At 40.6% G+C, this 22,830-nt stretch overlaps 1 protein-coding gene across 2 annotated transcripts in view; it reads right to left on the bottom strand.

Moving 5' to 3' along the window:
* LOC309573498 (serine/threonine-protein kinase Sgk3) overlaps positions 1-22,830 on the bottom strand; it is a 55,629-nt gene that overhangs the window by 18,139 nt on the left and 14,660 nt on the right. Inside the window, exons 1-4 of one of the 2 annotated variants that reach the window (XM_082282507.1) lie at positions 15,317-15,438; positions 8,036-8,240; positions 3,223-3,306; positions 1,229-1,301 (exon numbers count right to left, since the gene is read on the bottom strand). In XM_082282507.1, the coding sequence (XP_082138633.1) occupies positions 1,229-1,301; positions 3,223-3,306; positions 8,036-8,113 (235 nt within the window). In that variant the 5' untranslated portion in view covers positions 8,114-8,240; positions 15,317-15,438. Of the gene's footprint in view, positions 1-1,228; positions 1,302-3,222; positions 3,307-8,035; positions 8,241-15,316; positions 15,439-22,830 lie in introns of those variants that run through there. The other variant, XM_082282508.1, reaches the window with a different exon arrangement.

The following is a 22,830-nucleotide window of genomic DNA, read 5'->3' as shown; positions in this document are numbered from 1 at the left end:
TTTTTCCCCCATTAAAACTCCAGTTTCCTAAATCTGGTTCCAAGAAATCCACCTGCATATTTGCCTGTACAGCAAACCAGACTGCATTACATTCTCTGGTCTTCAGCCAGCTCTGAGAATCCCAAGGTCAGAGAAAAGGAACCAGAACTAAACAAAAAGTCCCTGTAGACAAAATACATGTAGAACTTTTGGCAATCATTTACATCTTTATCAGAAGAGAACATCAGAGCCTGGATACTTGTATTTGATTATTTTAATAAAAAATAAAACAGAATTTCACAGCAGGATCCAGATGATTAACTGTAACTGCTAAAAACTAGGTTGGTTTGTAAAAACTTTAAAAAATCTAAACCTACACATCCGAAGAGTTCAACAGCTTTGGATCCATTTGTTCCTCAGCAAAGGAGAAAATGAAACTATTGAAACAGGTGCAGGAAGAGATGAAACTACAAACTGATCACAGCAGCAAGCCAAGGGAGGGTGACAGGGATCCAAAGGGCATCAGGAAAACCCTGAAGTAAAAACGGCTTGAATGAATAGTACAGACACACAGAGCAATGGCCTGGCCTTCCCATTTGTGTTTTTAGTTACTTATCCGTGGTGCCACCTAGGTTAATTCAACACACTTTGCAAGTGACTTTCATTAGTATTTTGCTGTGTACAGAGCAAGCTAAATGAGGGCCTGGAGCACAACATGTTCACATCAGACAGGCTTCCTGTTGTTCCACTTACAGAAGAAGTTCATTTTCACCTAAACTGTACAAGGAAGCACATTTAGATAGAGAGTTCACAAGTCCTCAAAGATAAATCCTTGAGTTATTTCATTTTTCAGAGATGGTTGTGGGGTAAGTCACACAAAGAAAGTTTAAAATGGACTACACATAACACTTAAGAAGAGTCTGGGGTTCGGCTTTTGCTTTTATAGGAGAGAGATCACACCTGACAGTTCAGAATCTCTCACAATCCTGAATATGGGAGGGTTGGGTGGAGCTATAGCCTTCAGTGCAAGAGAGGCACTGGGCAACCAAGCAATGCTTTGTTCACTATCACAAGGTAAAACACCTACCCACACTAGTTCCTGCTCTTGACTGAAGCATGACTAAACTTTGGTTTAGTCACTGTTTTGAGGAATGCTGCAAAACTCATCTAAGATAGCTTTTTGTAGGCTGGAATAGATCAATTTTCATATAAAGAAACTGACAAAATGAATAACAAGATGATGACATACCAGGATCAAAATTATCTCCAAATATTCTTTTAGCTGGAATCTTCAGGTTCATGGTGGGAAATTGCTTCTTTAGCTGAAAACAAAACACATAAAATTGGATTGTGCTTAGACATTAAAGTACCTAGAAATAATTGCATTTTGTTTGTTTTCTGATGAACAGTTTGAACACTTGATTATTAGTAATTCTGCTCTGCTGTGCCATCTCTGCTCATACACATGGGGGAAAAACACATACCCAGAACAACCTGTACTCAGCTTGTTTGCAATAGACATACCCTTTTCAATTCAAAGGCCATCTCATCTTCATCTTAAGGACTACTAGAGCAATGATGCCAAAATTATTTGCCCCAGGACAAAAAAAAAAAATTCTGTGTTTTTTTTCTTATTTTCCTTTTTTCTTCCTTCCTCCATCAATTCTTTATCTCTCTTGGGTCTGTTTTTTTCTTGCTTGCTTGCTTGCACAGGGCTGTATGCATGAGGCTTATGATGGGCTGGGGATATAGGCATTTGAGTTTTGTTCAAATGACAATCTTAAAGCTTTACAAATCACATGTGGTCTACCCCTACATCAAAACTGCACACAGATAACAGTCTATTTTATGATTCTGCATTTGATATCTCAATTATTACTATACTTGATAAACTGACCAGAAGATAGTATACAACAACACTGAACTATATATTAAAGAAACCAACCTGACACTAGTCAAGCCTCAACTACATTTAATTCACCTTCAAGTGCTCCAAAAGAGCAATCGTACTCTCATCCTCTTTAAAAGAGTAGTTTTCTAATACAGTAGCTGGCAATTCTTCCCTTAGCAACACCAGTATCTCTTCCAGTTAGCAGCACAAGTTCTTTTTGGTGTACTATACTGTATGAATTACACTGAATAGAAACTGGACTAAATGCCCTCCTGGTTATGCTTCCCCAGGACCTCCCCTCTGGCCATGTTAGAGAGACCAGTGCTGAACAAACTTCAGCAGAGCAGTGCTAATCTGAATGGCAAGAGAACGTGGCAAAGGATCACCAACACCCCCTGTGAAAGGAGGATATTCTGGTTTCACATCCCTTACAGGCCTATCCCTGCAAGGTGCAGGCAAAGCATAGCATGGATAGGTATCCAGGGGCGTTTCAGCTCAAACCTCATAGAGCAGCTCCAAGCTCACAACCTGCACTTGGAGGCCACTGCCACATGCAAATCCATGCACACTGAGGCAGAAGAGAGAAGGCCTGACCACTCCCCCGAGAGACAAGGGAAGGGAAGTGGAGGCACAAATAGGCAGCTGGTAATATTTTAATACGGGAATTAGGGGGAAATTACTTCCTCTTTTGTGAAAGCATTATTGTCTCTAAACATGAAGAACTGGAGAAAAGTATGGACACAGCACACATAACTCAGACTCATATCTGAGCAACTATTTGCCCCATTTGCCCACTATGTAAAAAGCACAAAATTCTCTTCTAGCAACAAACCCAAGAGATCCATACTTAGTTGCTGAAGGGGCCTATTTTATTTGGAACACTGACCACATTTTTTGTGCAAAAAATCGTACCTGGTACGAAACTGCAGGTGTGAATTGCCATGAATGACTGACTAGAAAATTTCTATTAAGAAACAAGGATTTGTTCATTGCTTTCAGCACTTCACAGAAAAACACTTATTTTAGGAGAAATGTATCTATCTAGATGTTTTGTGCAATTTTTTATCATGAAAAAATGCCCATTTTAGATGTTTTGACAACCACTAAATTGGAAGTTTCATTAAGCTATGATCCCAAGTAACTATAAAAAAAGTGACAAATAAGTGGATTTTGAGTCTGAAATTCAAACAAACCAGAGTTTAAAAAAACCCACTCCATCATCATCTTTAATCAGGCTCCTATGGTTACTAAATGTTGACTTAAACTCCTCAAGAGAGGATTAACTCAAACCATAACACTGCAAGTGTTACTCTGCTATTCTGGTATGATTTCATGGTTTGCTTTTTGCTTACCGTATTGTAGAGTTTATCAAACTCTGCATACCGTCGAAAGACAAACCATTCACTTCTGCCAACAGAGACCAACACTTTGTAAACCTGTAGGAACAAAGACAGTGTTATTGCCCACAAAGCTTAGAGAAACCTCCCAGGTTTAATCCTGTGCTGGAAGTAAGGGCAGGTTGTTAAATTTATTGTGTAAATGAACTTATTGAACCATGCATTTCTTACAGCTAAGTCACACAGATATCAACAGAAATTATTAAAAGAACAATTAAAAGAATCTGGTACTTTAACTTTACAGAAAATTTTTAAACAAGGTAAGCAAAAACTAACACCAAAATTGATTTAATGGAGTTTCATAAATCAGTTAATATCCAATAAGAACACCTGGCCATCAGACAGCAGTCTATTAAAATTTAATATGAAATTCGTTAACAACTTGATAATCCATAGTAAAGACTAGTATTAAGGAAGCAAAGCATTTAAAAATACTGAAGACTGCCTTCACCAAAAGCTAAAGAGAAAGTACATATGAAAGGTACAAAGATAACTGCTCCTTCCAACACCTTGAATACAGAAGAACCCTGGCTGATAGCACAATTGTTCAGGGAGGAAAAAATAGTGCTGTGGCTTAAATACAGCCCATATAACATAATACACAGCACTGGGATGAAGGGAGGTATGGCTGGAACCTGCTGACACTTCTGGCCTTTCAAATGCCATGTAGCAGAGGACTTCAGTAACTAGACAGATTGTCAGTCCCTGGATTCATAAACCTGGTTGACAGCTGTGTGTCCAGCAGGCTTCTCCTGTCTCTTAGGCAATTAGTTGTCTTCACTTCTCTACTTTCTTGTACTTCCAGAAGGAGCTCAGCTATTCTTCCAGGGAAGAGGATGGGCACAGCAAGGAAATGAGTGCAGAGGGCTGTCAATACCCAGTGCAGACAACTGGACCAATGCCCCAGTCTCCCCTCTGCCCTGCAACAGCACCTTGACGCTCTAACTCCCACAGGGGAAGTGGCAGCCCCACCATCCGCTCCTCAGCCTGAGGGCTGCAGTCATGCTGTGTTAACTGCTCACATAAGCTGTTCCCAGTCCCAGACCCTGGGGAACACATCCAGCAAAATGCCAATGAGATCTTCTAAGAAAACCCACTTTGCCTCATTACTGCAAAACAAGTGTTAGCATAAAACTTACCCACTCCCCTTCTAGAACCTCCTTACACTGTCGACAGCAAAAGCTTCAGCTGCAAAACTTAAGCACTGACCTCCTCAACTGGGTATCTTATACAGCAATCAAGTCCTGCAAGCAATGTTCAAACACAAAACACCTCTGCTCCCCATGACTGCATGGCAAATCAATGCCAGCACACTTGAGCAGAGGGCCAAGGCAGACAGCACAGACTGCAGAGTGCACAGGCAAGCATAACTTAGGATATGAGATGATATCCACCTCCTTGGCAACTGCAAAATTAACACAGTTTTGTTCTCAGAGTAGCTGTAGAACAATGATATAATCAACATTTTTTACAAAAGAGAGCATAAAAAAGCCTGTATGAGGTCATCCAGTTCGCACCACTAACAAAGCTCTTGCACACCCCAACAAAGGAAAAGCTGCAAGTTCAACAGTTATGGAAACACTGAGCGGTAAGAACATGTACAATATCCACAAAGAATCTGGTAAAACCTAAAACCATGACATGTCTGGGCTGTATGACTAATTTCAGCTACACCTATGTAATGATTAGAGAGATGTGCAATGCTTATTTCTAGAAAGGTGGGGGGGGGGGAGGAATCTAGACTTACTTAGATAATAACCTTTTTAAGTCTAATTACTCCTAATCCAAATTTGGTCTTAGAAAACTCCTTAAACACAGACACGATGCAAACCCACAAAGCTTTGAAAAAATAAAAAAGAAGAAAAAGAAACAGAATTCCTGAAAGCATCACTGTAAACTATCTTCCCAGATACAGACAGGACAGGATCCAGCTATTTCTGGATGCAGCAAAATTTCTTCACAGAAGTCACTGAAATGAAAAGCCTTCAACTCTGTTGTGGTAGCTCATGCTCCTGGATTAAACACTTGATTTTTATTAAACAAAGAAAAATAAAAAAGTAGGCTGTTTTCCAATTTTGAGAGAGCAATCATTGAGAAAGTAAGGAAACTATTTATTGTCAACAAATTAAAAAAAAAAACCAAAAACTCCAGTTTCCACAGGGCTGGGGTTTAATATTATATATCACAGGCCTAAGACAAAGTTTTCAGATTTAATCACACAAACAGCACCCTTGAAAGAGATTTTTTAATAAGCCTGTGTATGATCCAGGTGTGAAGAGAGATGAGAACAGGTCAGAAGAGAAAATTAAGCCTCAGACATCAAACAGCATAGGGATAAAAGTAAGAAACCCAAAACAAAGCTATTTGTCAAAACAGGCAAAAGAATGACCTAATATGCAGCAAGGACAGAACAGCAATTAATATAGGCTAGATATGGTCCAAAACAGGGAAATACTTCACTCTTTCTACGAAGAAAGTGAGTGCTGAATCTTCAGAAAAACACAGGACAGTGAACTAGTGTGGATTTACACAGAGGCTGGTTGCCAGGAAGTAAGTGGAAGCAAAAAAGGTTCCCTTCCAGAACACCCAAAAAATGCAAATATGTAATTATTTGAAAAAAGAAAAAAAATTGGTAATAAATATATCAAAAGTATCCAGTATTTAACCAAACCAAATAAAATATTCAATAAAAGATCATGAAAATGCTCAGGAGGAATGAGAAGTTCACTTCCAGAGACAAAACTGAAAAGCTCATTTAATTATCAGAATAATGACTGCTCAGAGACATGATTGTTTTTAAAAATGCCTTATCAGAGTAAGTGTGAGGGGAAAAAGTAGAGCTAGCAAAAGTGAAGTTACTCATACTTGTCTTGTTTCCATGCCAGCATTAAGTGAGCCACTGGAGGGTTTGAGCTGAAATTCACAGTTTCTATTCAGACCAGTAAGATTCTAGAAGTGTCTCAGAAGCAGCAGGGATACATACTGTGAGCAAGGGTAAGGTGAAGACTATACAGTCAGCTGAAATCTTTCCTAGCCTTTATCACTGACCTTTCTTTTCACTCCAACGTTCTTACTGCTCTTTATAGAAATGGCACTAGTGTGGCCATCAAAAGAGACAGTTATACCTACCACAAACTTGTTAAGAACTGTTTCCCCCCCACATCCCTTTCTCACTCCCTATCAAAGTACTGATGGGATCCTGTCATTACACACAGCCACAGAAGAGGGGACACAGTAAAAGCACTGACACATGCTGGAATTCACAGTTTCTACCATGAAGTTTAGTATGACCCTCACTTCTGTTATCAAATCCTAAAATATATGTGATAATATTCGAAAGCTTGGTTGTGAAAAGCACTTCTTGTCAAGCTGCTAATTACTCCCTGGCACAGAAAGCAGAAGCCAGCAACACAAAGTGTACCTCTGCACAGAGTAAACTGGGCTGGATTCCTTCTCCCCTCCTCCCTCAGCCCCCCATTTCTGACGTTTCATATAGCTTTCTAAAGGGCACGCCCAAAGAAAATGCCTTCACACTGCTCAGGCTGTCTCACAGACCTTTAGGTAAAATGACCTGGAAACCACAACATTAGTACACGCTCAATATACCACACTGGCGTATTTTAACAGCAGAACTGCCAGCACTGAGGCAACAAAACAAACCTGTTCTGCTCAAGTTCAGACTTCCATGAAGGTTTTCCCGCTCACCTGAATTTCACATGCATCCAGAAGTTTAAGGAATTAGTAAAGTTCTCTTTTGTTTATTCCCTTTACCAGCACACTCCCTCCCCAAACTACATCTTGACACACTTGTAGAATCAAACAGCACTGTTCTTCACCGAAGAAGGGAGGTGAAGAGGAAAGGGAGATAACGTAACTCGTAGTAAACCATTGTTTTGTTGTATTCTTCAGAAAGCAACTCCATAAAAGGGTGTTTGCATTCTTCATCTGGAGAGTGACTAATTCACTCTGTGAAAAAAAAACCTTGGAGGAAGTTGCACAAGAGCAATGAAATAGTTTGAGCCTTTTCAAGGAAGTATTTTGATCTTGTCATTTAGGTTTATATAGAAACCAAACAAAAATCCACACCACACTACTTTATTTTTCAGTATGCAATGCAAAGAATTTCCCACACAATAGGAAGACTTCACAACCAGAAAGTCAAACTGGGAGGCAAAGAAAGGAAGAGGAAGAGGAATGACAAGGAGTGGAAATGGGAACAGGATAGGAAAAAACTCATAAGCATTAGAATCAGAAACAGGAAGGAAGACAGAAAAAAGGTTTTGAAAAAATTTGATGGTTTATACTTTTTTCATTTTACACAAAAAAATTACAATAGTATAACGCAATATCTGTGAAAGAATGGCCATTAAAACAAACAAAAAACCGCCAAGAACCAAATCCACACTTTACCCCTTTACAAAATAAATGTCTTCATGAAAAGTCATGTAGAATGCCAAAAATGGTACCAAAATGCTTTCCCTGTATTTAGATACTTAGATATTTTACACAAGCAAATGCAGCTATTTCGGGGTAAAAATGGCAGAAATTTATAAAGGCAAGTTCTTTCTGTGGAAAGCCAAACAGGTAAACATTGTATAATATTCACTTTTCACACTGGACTATAGCCAGTGCTCACAAGAGCAAGGAAACTGATTTCCATAAACCTACTGAAAAAAATACGAAGCTTAGTAGAAGAAAAGAAAGCAGCACTGCAAGGCACCAACAGCCTATGCATTTGCCCACAGTGCTTACTCTCTTACATACTTACAGTAAATCTCTTTTTCTTCTCTCTGTGCTCATCAGAGCTGGGAATGCTAACACTTGGGCAGCTCTCTTTGAGATCCATTGTATGTTTCTTGTGACAGATTCGTTACAGGACTCTGCTTCAGGTGTTGCAATCAGGAGGTATTGTCAATGGTACTGATCCAAGATCCGCAGCTTTTCTTGAGAAAATGTGAATTCCATCATGTAATCTTGAAGTAAACATAGAAGGAAAATTTAAGTACAGGAACTCTTAACTCACAGTGCTAAAAACCTGTGTGACAAAAACTTTTGCTGGCAGGAAATGCACATTAATATGCACATATAAAGCCACAATCATGTCTATTCTGTAAACTTTCATGCTTGTAGTCCTTTGTCGTTTCACTGAAATCATCCAAAAAATCACTGTGTAGACATACTGGAAACAGTTTGGGCCCACTACAGACAATACTTTGTAGGAACAAAGGGCACAAAGAAATAATTGAAGATGACAACCTGGTATCAGCTATCTGAGAAATGCCACCAACTTGTACATTCAGAACAATTTATTTCAATACCAAAGGTTTTCAACTGCACGAGTCTCTACCAAAAAAGGGCACTTCAGATTTGTCATAACATACTGAGTGCATATAAATGTCACATCACAGATTAATGATGAAATGAGAAAAACTAATTTTTCATGCAAATTTTAGAGAGGGACACAGGCAGCATCATGTGTCTGTCTGAATATTTACCTTCTCTGCCCCTCTCCCCATACTGGGCATACTTTGTGTTTGGCAGAACACAGGGTGTAAGGTCACCCTTTCCCTTCAGTGGAACACTTAAGTTTCCTTGCAGATTGTAAGAAGGACACAACACAAGAGACCAAAGCCATCAAAAAGGCAGAAAGCTTAGTATTAACCAGATGCCTCTTCACTCATGGAGGGACAGTATTCTCCACACCTGCCCTGAGTACAAGCACATTATTTACTGGACCCCACTGATAACAACAGGAACTTCAGCAGTGCTTAGGAGCAGCCAAAATTAATGCTGCATGGCTACAACCCTCTGTTTGGGTCTGCACACTACAGCCATTTGAACTGCTTCCTTGAATGCAGCACAGATTTAGAACAAGATGTGTCTGATCAACCAACTTACAAACATGAGAAAAGTGTTTTAGAAAGAGGGGGACCTCAGTTCTCTTCAAAATAACCAGAGGAAAAAGGAGTGCCCAGTTCAACAATGACTCCCTATTTTCTTAAAACAGGGAAGTATAAAAGTGAACTCTATATTTCATATAATAAATTTCCAAAAAGCACAAACTAATCCAATGCAATTCTGCTATTAGAGAGACACCCGTATTTATGTTGGCACAAAGGCCAAAGCTCCTGGAATCCAGTGAAAAGATTGTTCTTGATACCCAACTAGTCTCAGTCAGTCAAGCGACTATTTTTCTTGCTCTCAAAAGCCAGATCATCAAACTTCATGTTGTTATTTCTCCTACAGCCATTTAAAATTAAGTTAATTTTCAAAGATCTATCTGATGACTTTAACAAAAAGGAATGTTTAAAACCACTGTAATCACTGCTAAGTGATAGATCATCCATACTGCAACACATTCAGAAAATTATTTTTAGCTACAGCTGCATTTACCTTAATTTGATTGTTCCCTACTTCACCAATTAGTGCTGAGCAGGGTTAAGCTTCTCTCTCCCCCACCTTTATTTGGCTTCATCCAAGCCAGTTACACAGACCATGAGTTTCAAATTGGTTTCTCTTCTCCTTTGGAAAGCTACTGTTAAAAGCTTTATTACAAGAAGGCACACCTTCCACAATTTTATACTGGCATGAGATTAAGGGTGGTCTTCTCCCACTGCCACATACTAAAATTGAGATGTAAAGGTTTACTGACCTTTTCTCCATCATAAGAGGTCCACTAAAACAGTCAACAGGCACCACTTCCAGTAAGTGTTTCACTAAGCTTAGACTTTACTAAGCACTTGTGTCAATCTTTAGCCACTTCAGGTCAGTGTCAGGAACTGAGCGTAAGACCCTGTGTTTTATCTGTCTTCCTGCTCATCACAGAAAAACAAGCAAGGCTTTAAAATGGATTAGGTGTTCCCTGATTAATGTCACTCACTGTCCTTCTCCTCTCGTAAACTAACACTCATTATAAAGATTTCCAAGATGCCTGCACTCATTTTCACAAGACAGGCTGTATTTCTCTCATCCCTTCAGTTTCTTATTTTTAGTGTCAGAGTTTTAAATTCCAGTACAGGAGCCATATGGATTAAAAGCTGTAGTCTTGGGAGACTGAGCTTTATGTCAGATCTGAAGTTGAAAGATCTCTGAAAAAACAAAAGGTGGAAGTGTCAGATTAATTCAGGAAGAGTTTGTTCTTCTTACTGGTGAGAAGCAGAATAAATCATCTGAGAAACCAAAACTGTAATGTTCACATTTCTTTCTTTAAGCTGCCTGGAAGATCACCGGCTGTGATTATTTTCTTACCCTGAGGCATCTCCTCTGAGCCGTGCCTGGGTAATCAACACTAAGCTGAACTGACAAACTTGGAAGAACTGCATTTTCACTTTGCCACTAAGCTCCAGCGGATCAGAGCGTTCTTTCAGTTTCTATTTGCCTCGAGCACATCAGATCTTGAGAGCTTCTTACATCTGAACTGTAGGTCTGAAATAGGGATAGACTTGCCTTAATCTTTACCATGCTGTAGTTATGAACACAGCTGTAGGTTAAATAGCAGGTAAAACCACTAATGCTCTGAAAACTACATGAAGTAATAATGGAGAGAAAACAGTAGAGACCTATTTTTATCCACAGCTTCAAAAGTGGAAATTGCAGCATTTTGAAGGATGCCAGATACAAGTGAATTTAACAGACCCTGTCAGCAGAGAAGTCTCTACCTCTGGTTACAGCGTTTCCTGGAACAAACAACAAGCAGCTCCTCAGCTCAACTTTGATAAAAGACCAAAAGGGAAGGGAATGTCAGAAAACCATGTATCAAAGTAAGTCCCCTCAAATCAAACTTGGGCACCAGTGAAAGACGCAGATAATGCAGATAATGCGCAAGACAGGTTGATGCTGAGACCAGTGTTGTCCAGAAACAGCTGAAACTTAAGCTGCTACAGTATGTAAGCCTGGAACAGGAGAAGGCACAGAGGAAGGTAGAGTAGAACAGAAGTCACCAGTCCTCCTGGCACAGTTTCAAGCCCATCAACAGCTACACTGTCCATTCTCTCCAAGGGGGCTGTCAAAAAGCCAGCAGTATTTTCACCGTTTCCTGCAGGAAGCCACAACAACATCAATTTTCAGGCTGACCCTTGCCTCTGGTGAAGCAAGAGCTTGGCAATAGCAGAACCCTGACACCATGAGAGCATACACAAATCTACTACATCCACAAATGAATGCCTGACTATAAAATCTTCTGTGCAGCCTCCTAGTAGCTGCATGCAACAGGCAAATATGACATAGTTTAGCAGTATGTGGCATCCTCCTTTTACTCACCTCTACATAAGCAAACTGTATTAGAAAAGGTTTCTGAAGTTTAATCAGATTATTTTATTCTGCACTGAAACATTTTCTGTTCTTTTTAAAATGGTAGTGGCCCAAAGATGATACCAATGTATAATCAAAAGATCCTTTTTCTGGGTGCTTATGCTTCAACCTCTGCCCAGAATGTCCAAGGCTAGATCACGTAGCTGCCTCTCCAACTGCTGCCAAATTGCCTTAAGTACCTCTAAGGCCAGTGCAAATCACACTCACTCTTTAAGTAACACAAGGGAAGCAGCGAGAAGAACAGACAAAAACCCCAAAAGACTTCCTGCAAGCATACTTGGAGGAATCACCAGGATCCATATCCATTGGAACCCAACACTGGAACACTGTATAGGCACTTCCCTATACACTAATCATTGGCTTTGAAGGACTTACTTTGGGACTGAGTCATCAGTAAAACCAGCTGCTGAAAATCTCACCTGTGATTCCAATTACAGAAGGACCCTGCCCACAAAGAAACAGAAAGCAAGGCACAGGAGGTAGTCCTATTATTCTCTATAGTCCTATTATTCACTATAAACACTACCCTATTTCCTTAACTTTAGAGAAAGTATCAACTTTGGCATACTTTTCATCACTTCCTCAGTCTTCTCTACATACACTGATAATGGCTCAACATATGACTGGACCTTACACAATCTTGGAGAAAACCCAGAAAGTCAACTTTTTCTCAAACTCTCTATGGAGAAATATGTCCCATTCTTGTTACCAGACAGGCGACCGACACACAGGAAATGGGAGACGAGATATTCAGAATTTAGTGCAACAGAAATACAGGATGAGGAGATCCAGGGACTGTACATGAAGTCAAACGCTTCAGAAAAAGCCAAAAGCAAAACACAGACTGCTAATCTCTAAAGAGACAGGGATGGCCAGAAGTGGTTCAATAATGAGGTTCTAGAGAAAACAGGTTTCATTCACAGAAGACATCCTTTTAAATATCACATTACATATGATTTTTAATACAGTAACACTAGACACCAGGGTAGACCTCTAGCAAGACTTCACCTGAATTAAAAAAGAGAGCACTAACCAAAGTACTCTAGTCAATCCTTGGCTTATCTCCACACTCCCTTCTAACTAAAATTTGAGGGAGTTGAGAATTCAGCCACTGCTATAAAGGAAAAAGCCTGCTCCCTGTTTACACATCCACCCACTACCTAGCAGTTTTAAAAATCTCTAGTAGCACCACTCCTCTGCAGCAACATGGGCAAAGTCCGATTCAGCTGAATCTTTCTACTTACAGAAAAGGACAGCAGGTACAGTGAAAACTCAACCAAAGGAATAAAATAAGTAACTACCCTCTTTTTGTCTCTATCAAATTTCCTTTGGAGAAGTCAGGCAAGCATTGCATTCCCACGATTGTGCTGCATCCAAGAACATCCCTTCTGCCCCACCTCCCAAAAGAAGCTCCAGTAAGTTGCTCTTAACTGGCATATAACAAGATCCGTGGCTTGGACTAGACCTATTTGCATTCATATTTATTACATGACAGAACACAGGTTCTCTGCTGTGGTAAGCAAACCCTGAGTAATAAAATGGGTCTTAAGAACAAACACCACCAGTAAGAGGCAGCTGTCTTTTAATCCTAAACACAGCTCCATAATAATTTCAACTTTAGGCTGTGTCCATAGTATCCACAAGGATCACTATGTGCCTCAGATGGTACAACTTACACAAACAACAGAGTATATTAAAAAATCCAGTTTGTCTTACACTTGCTACCTGCACACTTCTTGGTGTGCTTTCTCAGCCTGCTGACACACCGGGTCCAATTAAATTTTTAATGCAGATGCCTAAGGATAGCAGAGCTCAAGAGTTATAGTGACAGCACTGTAAGCTCCTTTGAAGAGGTCTTACAGACAGCTGTCAGCAGCCATCTGCAACATAGTCAGTTCTACGTAAGAGGGCAGTCAGACTTCAATAAACACCAAGCAAATAATCCAGCCTCGTTTTACCCTCTGGATGAAAATTAAACGAGAGAACACCACATTTCAATTCCAGATATACTGGACATGTTCTTACATGACCTTCAACAGAAGTCACCAACTGCTCTCCCTCTGTTTCACTACATAAACACAGAATTCTGATCTGTTTAAGACTGATGCTACTGCTAACATATTGAACATGGACAGAGTTCCTGGATTTATGTACTATAACTGGCAAAAAGGTAAAATACATATAACAGAATATAACTGGATAATAACATAATGAGATATGTAAATTCAAGCTACAGGCCACCATCTAGAAATCACACTTTTGAAGTCTGTGCTTTACAGAACCGATGGCTGCTTAGAACCATAAATCTGTTGGATAATGAAAAGGCAACAACTTAAACACTTGAATATGAAAGGCAAGCAAGAGAAAGACCCTTTAGCAACATACAAACTGCGTGTCCAGTTCACCACCAGTTGATTCATCATGTTACATTGGTGCAACCACAGTGAGTATTCTATGTCATTCTTCAGGGACCGTTTACAGACTCCCACAGGTAAGAGCATACACTAACCTCTCACATATTTCTGTGCTGCACAGAGAATGAGAAGGTTCAGTTCACAAAGATTCAGAGATTAGCTGCTTATGTACAGAAAACAGAATTTGGTGCAACAATATCAGATGTGGTGAGGCCGTAATTTACATCACAGGTGGGAATTTGAAGCTGGAAAGCAATTTTAACACATTATGTTGTTACTATTATTATGTTACATTATCATATAACCACTAGTGCCTACTTCTTCAGCTTTGCCAAGGTTGTTAAAGCAACCAGTACTTCTCACTGACATGGGCAAGTCAATTGTGCTGGATTTCTGATCTAAATGAGGAACTCAAAGTATCTTTTAAGAAACTGGTCAGCTTTCTAGCTTTAAGTTATAAGAAATACCATGCACGGATACTACCTTAACAGCAGTGAACTTTCCAAAGTGCTTTCCAAAAGCTAGTAACAATTTTTCCTGAAATCTGAAGTATCTTAAAGCCTTCAGGAAAACACTCCTCCATATGCAGCTTCTGTTTTTACCATTAGTTCATATTACAGTCATTGAAGAGATTGATCTGCAGGTGAAGACCATTAAAAAAAACCAAATTGAGAACTATATTTAGACACTGAGACTAAAACAACACTAACATTAGAAGAATCAAAAATAGAGTAACATCAACGCTTAAAAATACAGTCGCATTCTGTGCGTCTATAAAACCACTTGAAATGTCTGAAAGAAGTTATAAAAAAACCTTAGCTACAAGGATACTGCAGCAAGTGATATTCACAGAAACCTCCAGCACAGGAAGAACCATAAGGGCATTCAGGTGACACTGTTGTACTGTGATGAAATGCACTACCAGCATAACAACGTATTCTAAGTTTACAGGGGAATAAGAAAGGCACATTCCATCCTGCAAAACTACTGCACGTTTAGAAGCAGCAGTTACACCTTTACGAGCTGCTAGAGGAGGAAAACTCACATAAACACACACACACACATTAAAAAAAAAAAAAAAAAAGGACGAGCTGTCAGAACAGCTTTAGCCATAACACTTTACAACAGCCTTTTAATTAACCTCCACAAAATTAAATTCCTCAAGGGTACCTGAATCCCGACAAGGCAGCGTTGCCTAAGACGCTTCAGTGCTGCTCCCCGAAACACCAGCACGCCCTGGCTGCGAACCACTCGGGGAAGGACGAGAACGACCGCGCAGAGGCCGCCCCGGTTCCCCTCCCCGGGTACCACGGATCCGCACCCACCTCCTCCTCCTGCTCCTCACCGGCGCAGCCACCGGCTTCACCGCCCCGCGAGGATCTCGGGAACCAAACCAAGCTTCTCTCGCCTTTACCCCAACAACTATTTCTCGGCTCCCCGACTTCTAGGAAGTTCAGGCGTTCCTCCCGTTCCCGGCCGAGCGCCCGCCGCCGCTGCCCCGCGCGGCCATCTCCCGCCCCCGCAGGATAACGCGCTCGGGGCTCGGCGGCCAGGGAAAGGGAAAGGCGGCTCCGCCTGGGCGCGGAGGCTGCGGCCGCCCTCTCTTCCTCCCTCCCTCCTTCTTCTCTTCCCTCCCTGCCTCCCTCCCTCCTTCCCTGACTCCCGTCCCTCCCCGCCCGCGGCGCCAGGCTGCCCGCCCGCCCGCGCAACCCTGCGCGGAGCCCAGAACCCGGCTTGCCCCGGGCTGTGGGACGGGGCCGGGAGGCGGGGCCGGGAGGCGAGATCCTCTCCCCCTCCCGCTCCATATATATATATATATATATATATAAAACCACTAAAATACAAAACCTGATTTTTTTTTTTTTAGGGGCAAGTTTCCACTTCCCCCAATCCCAAGGTTTCAGTCCCCTCTCCCCTCCCCAGCCCCTAGGGGAATGCTCCTGCTTCTGCTGGGCGGCTCCCCACAGAAACGCTGGAAAAACAGCAGCGCTCTGGTAAAAATAACCTAAAAACACCCCTGCGCACACGAGGGGTTTCAGTTTAACTCTTCAGTGTGTCCAGGGGTGCCCACAATCCACCGGCAAGGCCGTCATTAAACCAACCAGCTGCCGTAATTACAGCTCTTTTTCTGTATGGGCAGGAGGAGTAACACAGGGGAAATGAGACAGATTTGTATAACATGTAGCACTATACAGGGAACTATTTCTGCACTCTCTGAAATTTCAAGGGTAAGTTTCAATACCCCCGTTAAAATTCAACTGGACCTCTTAAAATTACGTGTAACTTGGTAAGTTTTTCCTGAGCAAATTGAGGCCATAAAACAGTTATAAAAATATAAATTCTAGACAAAAAACTCCCACCCTCCTTTAATGACAGTCTCACTCCTCACTTTATTTTGTTAACAAGATCTAAAAGTGCAGGACAAACAGGAGTTAGCGTGGATTCTGTTTAACAGAAAAGACCTCAACACCCATTAAGTTAAAGCCTCATGTTTACTGAGGATCTGCTATGCTTTCAAACATTCAGAGAAGGCTTAAAAGGCAGGGAATATCTAATGTAAATGGTAACACTCAGGATGAGTTAAAAGCCTATGCCATTTTAGCTTCCTCCCTATAAATACCTGAAATGTTTCTTGGGATTTCAACGGCCATGTAAAGAATGAGCAAGTGTGCAAATACTGCAGCCCACTCTGCTGTATCACCAAGGCAACACCAGGGAGTCCCCAAAACCCCACGAGTTGTCATCAGGAACTGTTGTATTGATTATAGAGAAGCTCCACGTTCCACAGGCCTGTCTTCACAAGATTTGTATTTGGGCCTGACAGGACATGATGGTGCTCATTTCAACAGTCACAGGTAATGGCAAGTATCCGGCAAGGAGCAATTTGGGAGATCCTGTTTCTAAACAGTCCTGCTGCAGATGTATTCCTACATAATACTACACTCATGTGTCAGGCACTGACAGTCATCCAAGCACTCTCCAAAAACAAATCAGAGAAGCAGTCTGGCAGTTTTTAAAATACGTCAGTGTTTGGATTAGTGTGTTGTAACTGTGTACACACAAGCTACAAGTCAACTGGATCACAAGCTTCCATTTCAGTAGAGTCCACACAGGAAGAAATGAGGAATTTTCCCATCCTAACCTGCCCTTTCCTGATTTTGGAGTTTTGTGGTTTTGGAAAGGTACTGCTAGATATTGAGACTCGGCATTATTGCAACAGCCTTCTCCTGCTCATTCAGATCTGGCAAGGTATTTGCCTCTGCAGTCATGGAGAAGTTTTAAAGAGGCTTTGTTAGGACTTCTCATGGTGAGCCCCAGACCAGAATGCTTCTGAACTTCAGTCAGTTAGAATAACCCACTGGCAAATAATTTAGTCAGGTAATCTGTATTCAAGAGCTATTTTACTCTGCAGTTGTTTAGCAGTGTTCCGCTTCTGTCTGGTTGATAGTTTTTGATTAATCATTAACTCGTCAGCAGATCAGTTCAGTGGAGCTATTGACTGATTTACAGTACAGCCTCAACCCAGCAAAGGTGAGAAGATGACCCTGGCTTAGAGATAATTTAACTCTGTCTCCCTGTCCACACAATCTAAACCTTAAACCTTTGACTAAAGAGCAGCTATTTGCCCTTCCTTGGACTTAAAATCTCTCTGAAGACTGGGCTGTTGAGCAGTTAATTTTATGCAGTTCCTCTCCCTATTCTGGAGTAGGTAATTAGAGATCAGCAACACTGTACATATCCTTAAATTGTAATTTGTCTGAATGAATTCCACAGCACGTTCATCTGTCTAGTGCATCATACTATGCAAAACACTGTTAAGGTCCTAAAATTTAAATAAACTGTAATTTACAGATTTGCTTGATGAGCTTTTAAAGGCTAATATTCTAATGTCAAGGTGGATACTCGGTGGTTAACTACATAGCACACAGAGAAATGCACGGAACTCAACTTGCCTTTTAGAAGTTAAAGGTCAGCATTCATTTTGACATTTTTGTCCCCAGGAACTCCCTTGCATTCCCCATTTATGTTTTCTGGGCAGTAATACACACAGAGAATCTCGTTTCCACTGCTTTGCAGTATTTTGCTTCTAAGGAATGTTACAAATCCATGTAGTGTGCTGTCATCCCAACTATTTTAAGCCTTTGCTCAAGGAATATCAGTGATTGGGTGGTGGGGGTGGAAAATACAAGAAAAGGGAAAAGAAATGAAGGACCCATCTCAATCTTGCAAATGCAAGAGGTCACAGAAATGCAGAGTACCTTTAACATGTTTCTCCAAGCCCAGGATGAGCAGGTAGCAACAATATGAACTATTCAGTTCTGTTTTTATTGAAAATGTCCTTAAATTAGTATGAATACCTTGTCCCTGACCAAAGATCAAAAGTCTCATTTTATAACATCAAGAGAACTACACAGACAAAAATAGAGCATAAAAAAAACATTGTAAGACAAAGACACGCAGGAATACAGATGACTTGTTTAAATGCAGCCAGCAGCTTTGCTACTGAACACTGTTCATAGGAATATACTGTGAAACTTTTGTATACATTCAAATTCACACAAAAAGCACAGCCCAAACCACTTGACAAGCTAGTCCAAAAATGTTAGTTACTTCTAAAACACAGCAGGTCATTGAGTAACAAAATCATTACCTCACTATCAGCTTCAAACACCAATAGCACAGCTTTCCACTTCAGTTCCTGCATCTTCAAAGGAGTATCTCAGCCTATCTCTGTTAACACCAAGCTTTCTATCCTACTCCTCACACTAAGGAAAACACAACCTCCTTGCCCTAAAACAGACTGTCAATAGTCAGCGGGTTTGGACACTAAAATGAGATGGTGTTTAGAATTAAAACTTCTTCTGTGTCAGTATCTTGCCAACTCTTAATTCCAGTTAAACCAAATGTGTCTGTTTATAACCTTCCGAACATGATGTGGTAATCGATATGAAGTGCTCTTTTAAATAATTAGTGTTAGCCTTTAGCCCATCAGGCCCTGAACTTAGACTTCATTCAGGAAACAATACATGGCCACTGTAGTTAACTTCACATGTGCCAGCTGTTTTAATCAAAGGACCCAACTCCCCGCAGGTTTTACCCACCTACACAGCATTGAGCAGTCTGAGGACATCACCATTTTGAAAGGTCTCAGGCAGCAATGGATGGGCCTCACAATGACAAAGGCACAGAAACTCTGGGCAAATACTGTCTAACACCAGGGATTCTGGCTGCCACAAAGACCCCATAACAATCTATGAAGACAGATATGCACCCACCCTGTTCTGTGAGTTACTCTCACACTGCTTTCCAGCCCCTTGTTTGGTGGCTAATTAGGCTATGTTCACACCCCACTGTCTGCTTAGGAACAAGACTTAGAAGAAGCATGGGCCAGTTGGGACCAGGCATTCAATGCTGCAAAGCGTGACACCCGAGAGCTGTGTACTGGAGAAAACAGTGTCCTGTTGGACTCCCTGGACTCATGAGATTACCAGAAAACACAGGCTACCATGGACAAAATCAAGTAAGAGAAGACACTCAGTGGGAAAGTGAACTAGCTGAAAGCCTGAGAGTTAGAACTGTGGAAGAATTGCCAGCTGGGCAAGATTTAAAGCTCACAATGCAGGTGCAAGCAACAGTATCACCAGGTAACTGTTCTTTACCAAAGCTGGTTTTGTAACACTTAATGAATGTATGCATATTAATAGATTTCATTTAACTCATTTTCATAGTTGCATGCCTGTGCTTATTAGAGGAGTCTGAGTAATGGTTCAATTTTACATGAGCTGCTCAAAGGAAATGGTTTTTTCCCTAATTTCTTTTTGCACTCTAGATCAGCTACAGAATGTCTTCAGATGACAGTCTTTCAATCTGAAGGAATGAAATGAATACTTAAAAGACTGATTCATTGCAAACATATATTTCAAACCCTTCTCCCAAGCAAACTAACCAACCCACCACAAACTACCACAAGCCACCTAAACACTGCTGAAAGATTTAGTATTATCTCTTGACAAAGCCTAAGAACTTGGCAAGTAAAAGGAGGCTTCATTCATAGTGACATAGTGAACTGCCAGTTTTCCAGCACTCCAGACACAAAGATGATGATCCATGTATTACAAGAAGAATGTCCCGGAGCACAGAGGTTAATGAATATCAAAACAGCGATCTGCAACACTACATGGACTCTCCCCTAAGCATAGCAAACACCACAAATCAAAATGATGGAAAACTGTAGAAAAATCATAATAAACTGCATATTTCATGAACATCACAGAGTGTGTATAACATAAACCAGAAAAATGACAGCAGCACCACATCAAACAAATTCCTCACAGAAGCTCAGAAGAAAACTGGTTTAAATCAACTGAAGTATTTACTAAAAAGGAACACTAGTACACAACCAAGCATTCTGCCAATAGCATAAATGCACAATGCAATTTCAAAGTAAAAAAGCAGTATCAGGCAGTGAAATACAGTATCTGCAATTTCAATACGTGCATCTCTATTTTCCTCACTTCTTCCTCCTCAAGTTCTTTACTTCCCTCATGCACACACCAAAATATATTACTGTTACCATATATGGAGTATTTTTTTTTCAGGTTAGTTTCACTTTTTTCAATGATTAGTTTCTAAAAATTACTTAGCATGCAAGGCATTTAAAGTGAATGGTGAATTCAGTGTACATGAACAGTCTGACCCAAATCCTGCTGTCTACATCCTGTTCACTTATCACTCCAATAGCTGGCAGGGTTGCACCAGGAGACATCACCCAACCATACCTGTGTCCTTAGGAGAAGAACCACTATCAGAGGGCACATGGCCCTTACCTTTTTTTGCCCGGCAGCTGTCCTCACTCACTGCAAGTGTGCAGTATGGAGCAGGTGCCCAAGTGAAACCTCCACGAACTAGTTCAGCTACCAGAAGAAGAACAGTATGAATGCTGAACTCCTGATAGCCTAGTTTACCTTAGCTATCAGTTATCTCAGAGACCCAGAGTGTGGATACTGCCTCAAGCCACCTCTACATGCTCACATGGAATCACAAAAGATTTATGTGGGTTTCAAGAATACAAGGAAAAAGAAGCACCTTGGACCTGGCTTACCACCAAGTCCTACAAGGGTGAATACATATATAAAAAAAGGAAAAATATATATAACAAAAGGATAAAGATAACCAGCTGCTTTATAGGCATATAGCAACACATGTGCTTGACATATCACATATACATCTTATTGGTACATGCTGAAATGTTCTGGGACTAGTTTCAGCAGACATGCATAAAACACAGTAATAAATTACTGCACTGGTAAACACTGTGAGGCTGAAGTTATCAAATACAGCCCATGAAGTATAAATTGCTAAAAAAAACCCCCAACTGACAGCACTGTATGACCTGCATTTCACTCTCAACAAAGACTCTGGAATTCCATTTATAAATACAGTTCTATAAAATAGGCCAAGTCTCTGAGTTTCCAGGAGATCTGAGCACTTTGTGCAGGAAGGTATACCAAAGCTAAGTATAAAAGAAAAAAATCTCTTTAAGTGGTAATTCCGTATGGATGTTTCTTATTTCAGCCTCCTGAAACCCAGCTACAGCACGTTCTACTAGAATTGCAAATACAGGCTGGGGTGAACAAACATGCTTTGGTAAACAAGTTCTCTGGCACACAATGTTATGTAGGTGGGGTCTACCCAGAAAGTCAAGAGTTCTTCCTCAAATTGTAGAGATGAGCAAGAACACAAGGACCCCGTTTGCATTTTCAAGCTATTTACTGGTATTGTATTCAAAAGAAACTGAACAAGGGCTTTGGTTTTGGGGTGTGTATGTCCCCTCACAAAAGGCTCACAGCCTTTTTCCAAATTAAAAGCATTTTAAAGGCAGCCTAGGATCTACAGAATAGACCAGATTTGTTTTTGCTATTCTATTAATACTTCCAACAAACTGTTTATGGCAAAAGACACATGCGTTCCACTAAAGCACTGCTATGCACCAACTCAGAGTAGAAAAAATGTAGCAGCAATGAAAAAAAAAAAAAAACAACCTATCAAAGCAAGACACAGATTTAAGAAAAATGTTTCAAGAGTTTATTATTTGCTGACCTTACTTTGCTTACTTATCTAGTCATTTCCCAGGTTTGCCAGATTTCCAACCCTATTCCTGACCCACAGAGAAGATGTATACTCATCTACTAGCTATGGAATCCAATTTTTGTTCTCCAAGAACATTTTCATTTTCTCATTTTCAGTCCTGGGAACTATGGGTCAGTGTTTGAAGGGTCCGTGTGGGTCTGAACTACCAAGTTTCAGCAAAGATTTATATAAAGCTATGTGGGGTATGCCCAGCCCCTGCCCTGGAGGAACCCCACACCAGCAGCCATAAAGATACATCAGCAATACTTTACATAAAGATGCATCTAGTCCTCTTATACCAGGTAAAACCAATGCAACGAGAAGCAGGTACAGATGATCCACTTCTGGACTCCATTAAACTAATTTTTTTCTTTAACTTACCTTTCTTTTTATAATATGGCAATCTAGCAGAAGCCAGTTAATGGAATATCGTACAATTAAATAAATCCCTCTAATCTCAATACTAATTCAAGACCACTGTTCCATTATGCAGCTTTAAAAAGGAACATAGCAGATTTAGTATTTCAGGTCAACAATTTTTTGATGTTAGGTGTTGTGGTGTTGGAGGGTAAGGACCACACGGAACAAGGAAAGCTATTGTAGGTTACAGTATGGAACATGACTACTAGGGAGGAGAAATTATCACAAAATTTAGCTTTGATGTACATACAGCCATTTTAAAAGGGACAGTAAGAACCAGATTATTTTA

The sequence above is a fragment of the Coloeus monedula genome, assembly GCF_965178545.1.
Source record: "Coloeus monedula genome assembly, chromosome: 1".
Classification (NCBI taxonomy): domain Eukaryota; kingdom Metazoa; phylum Chordata; class Aves; order Passeriformes; family Corvidae; genus Coloeus; species Coloeus monedula.
Note: the sequence above shows the minus strand (reverse complement) of the source record. Positions and strands in the feature narration are given on the sequence as shown.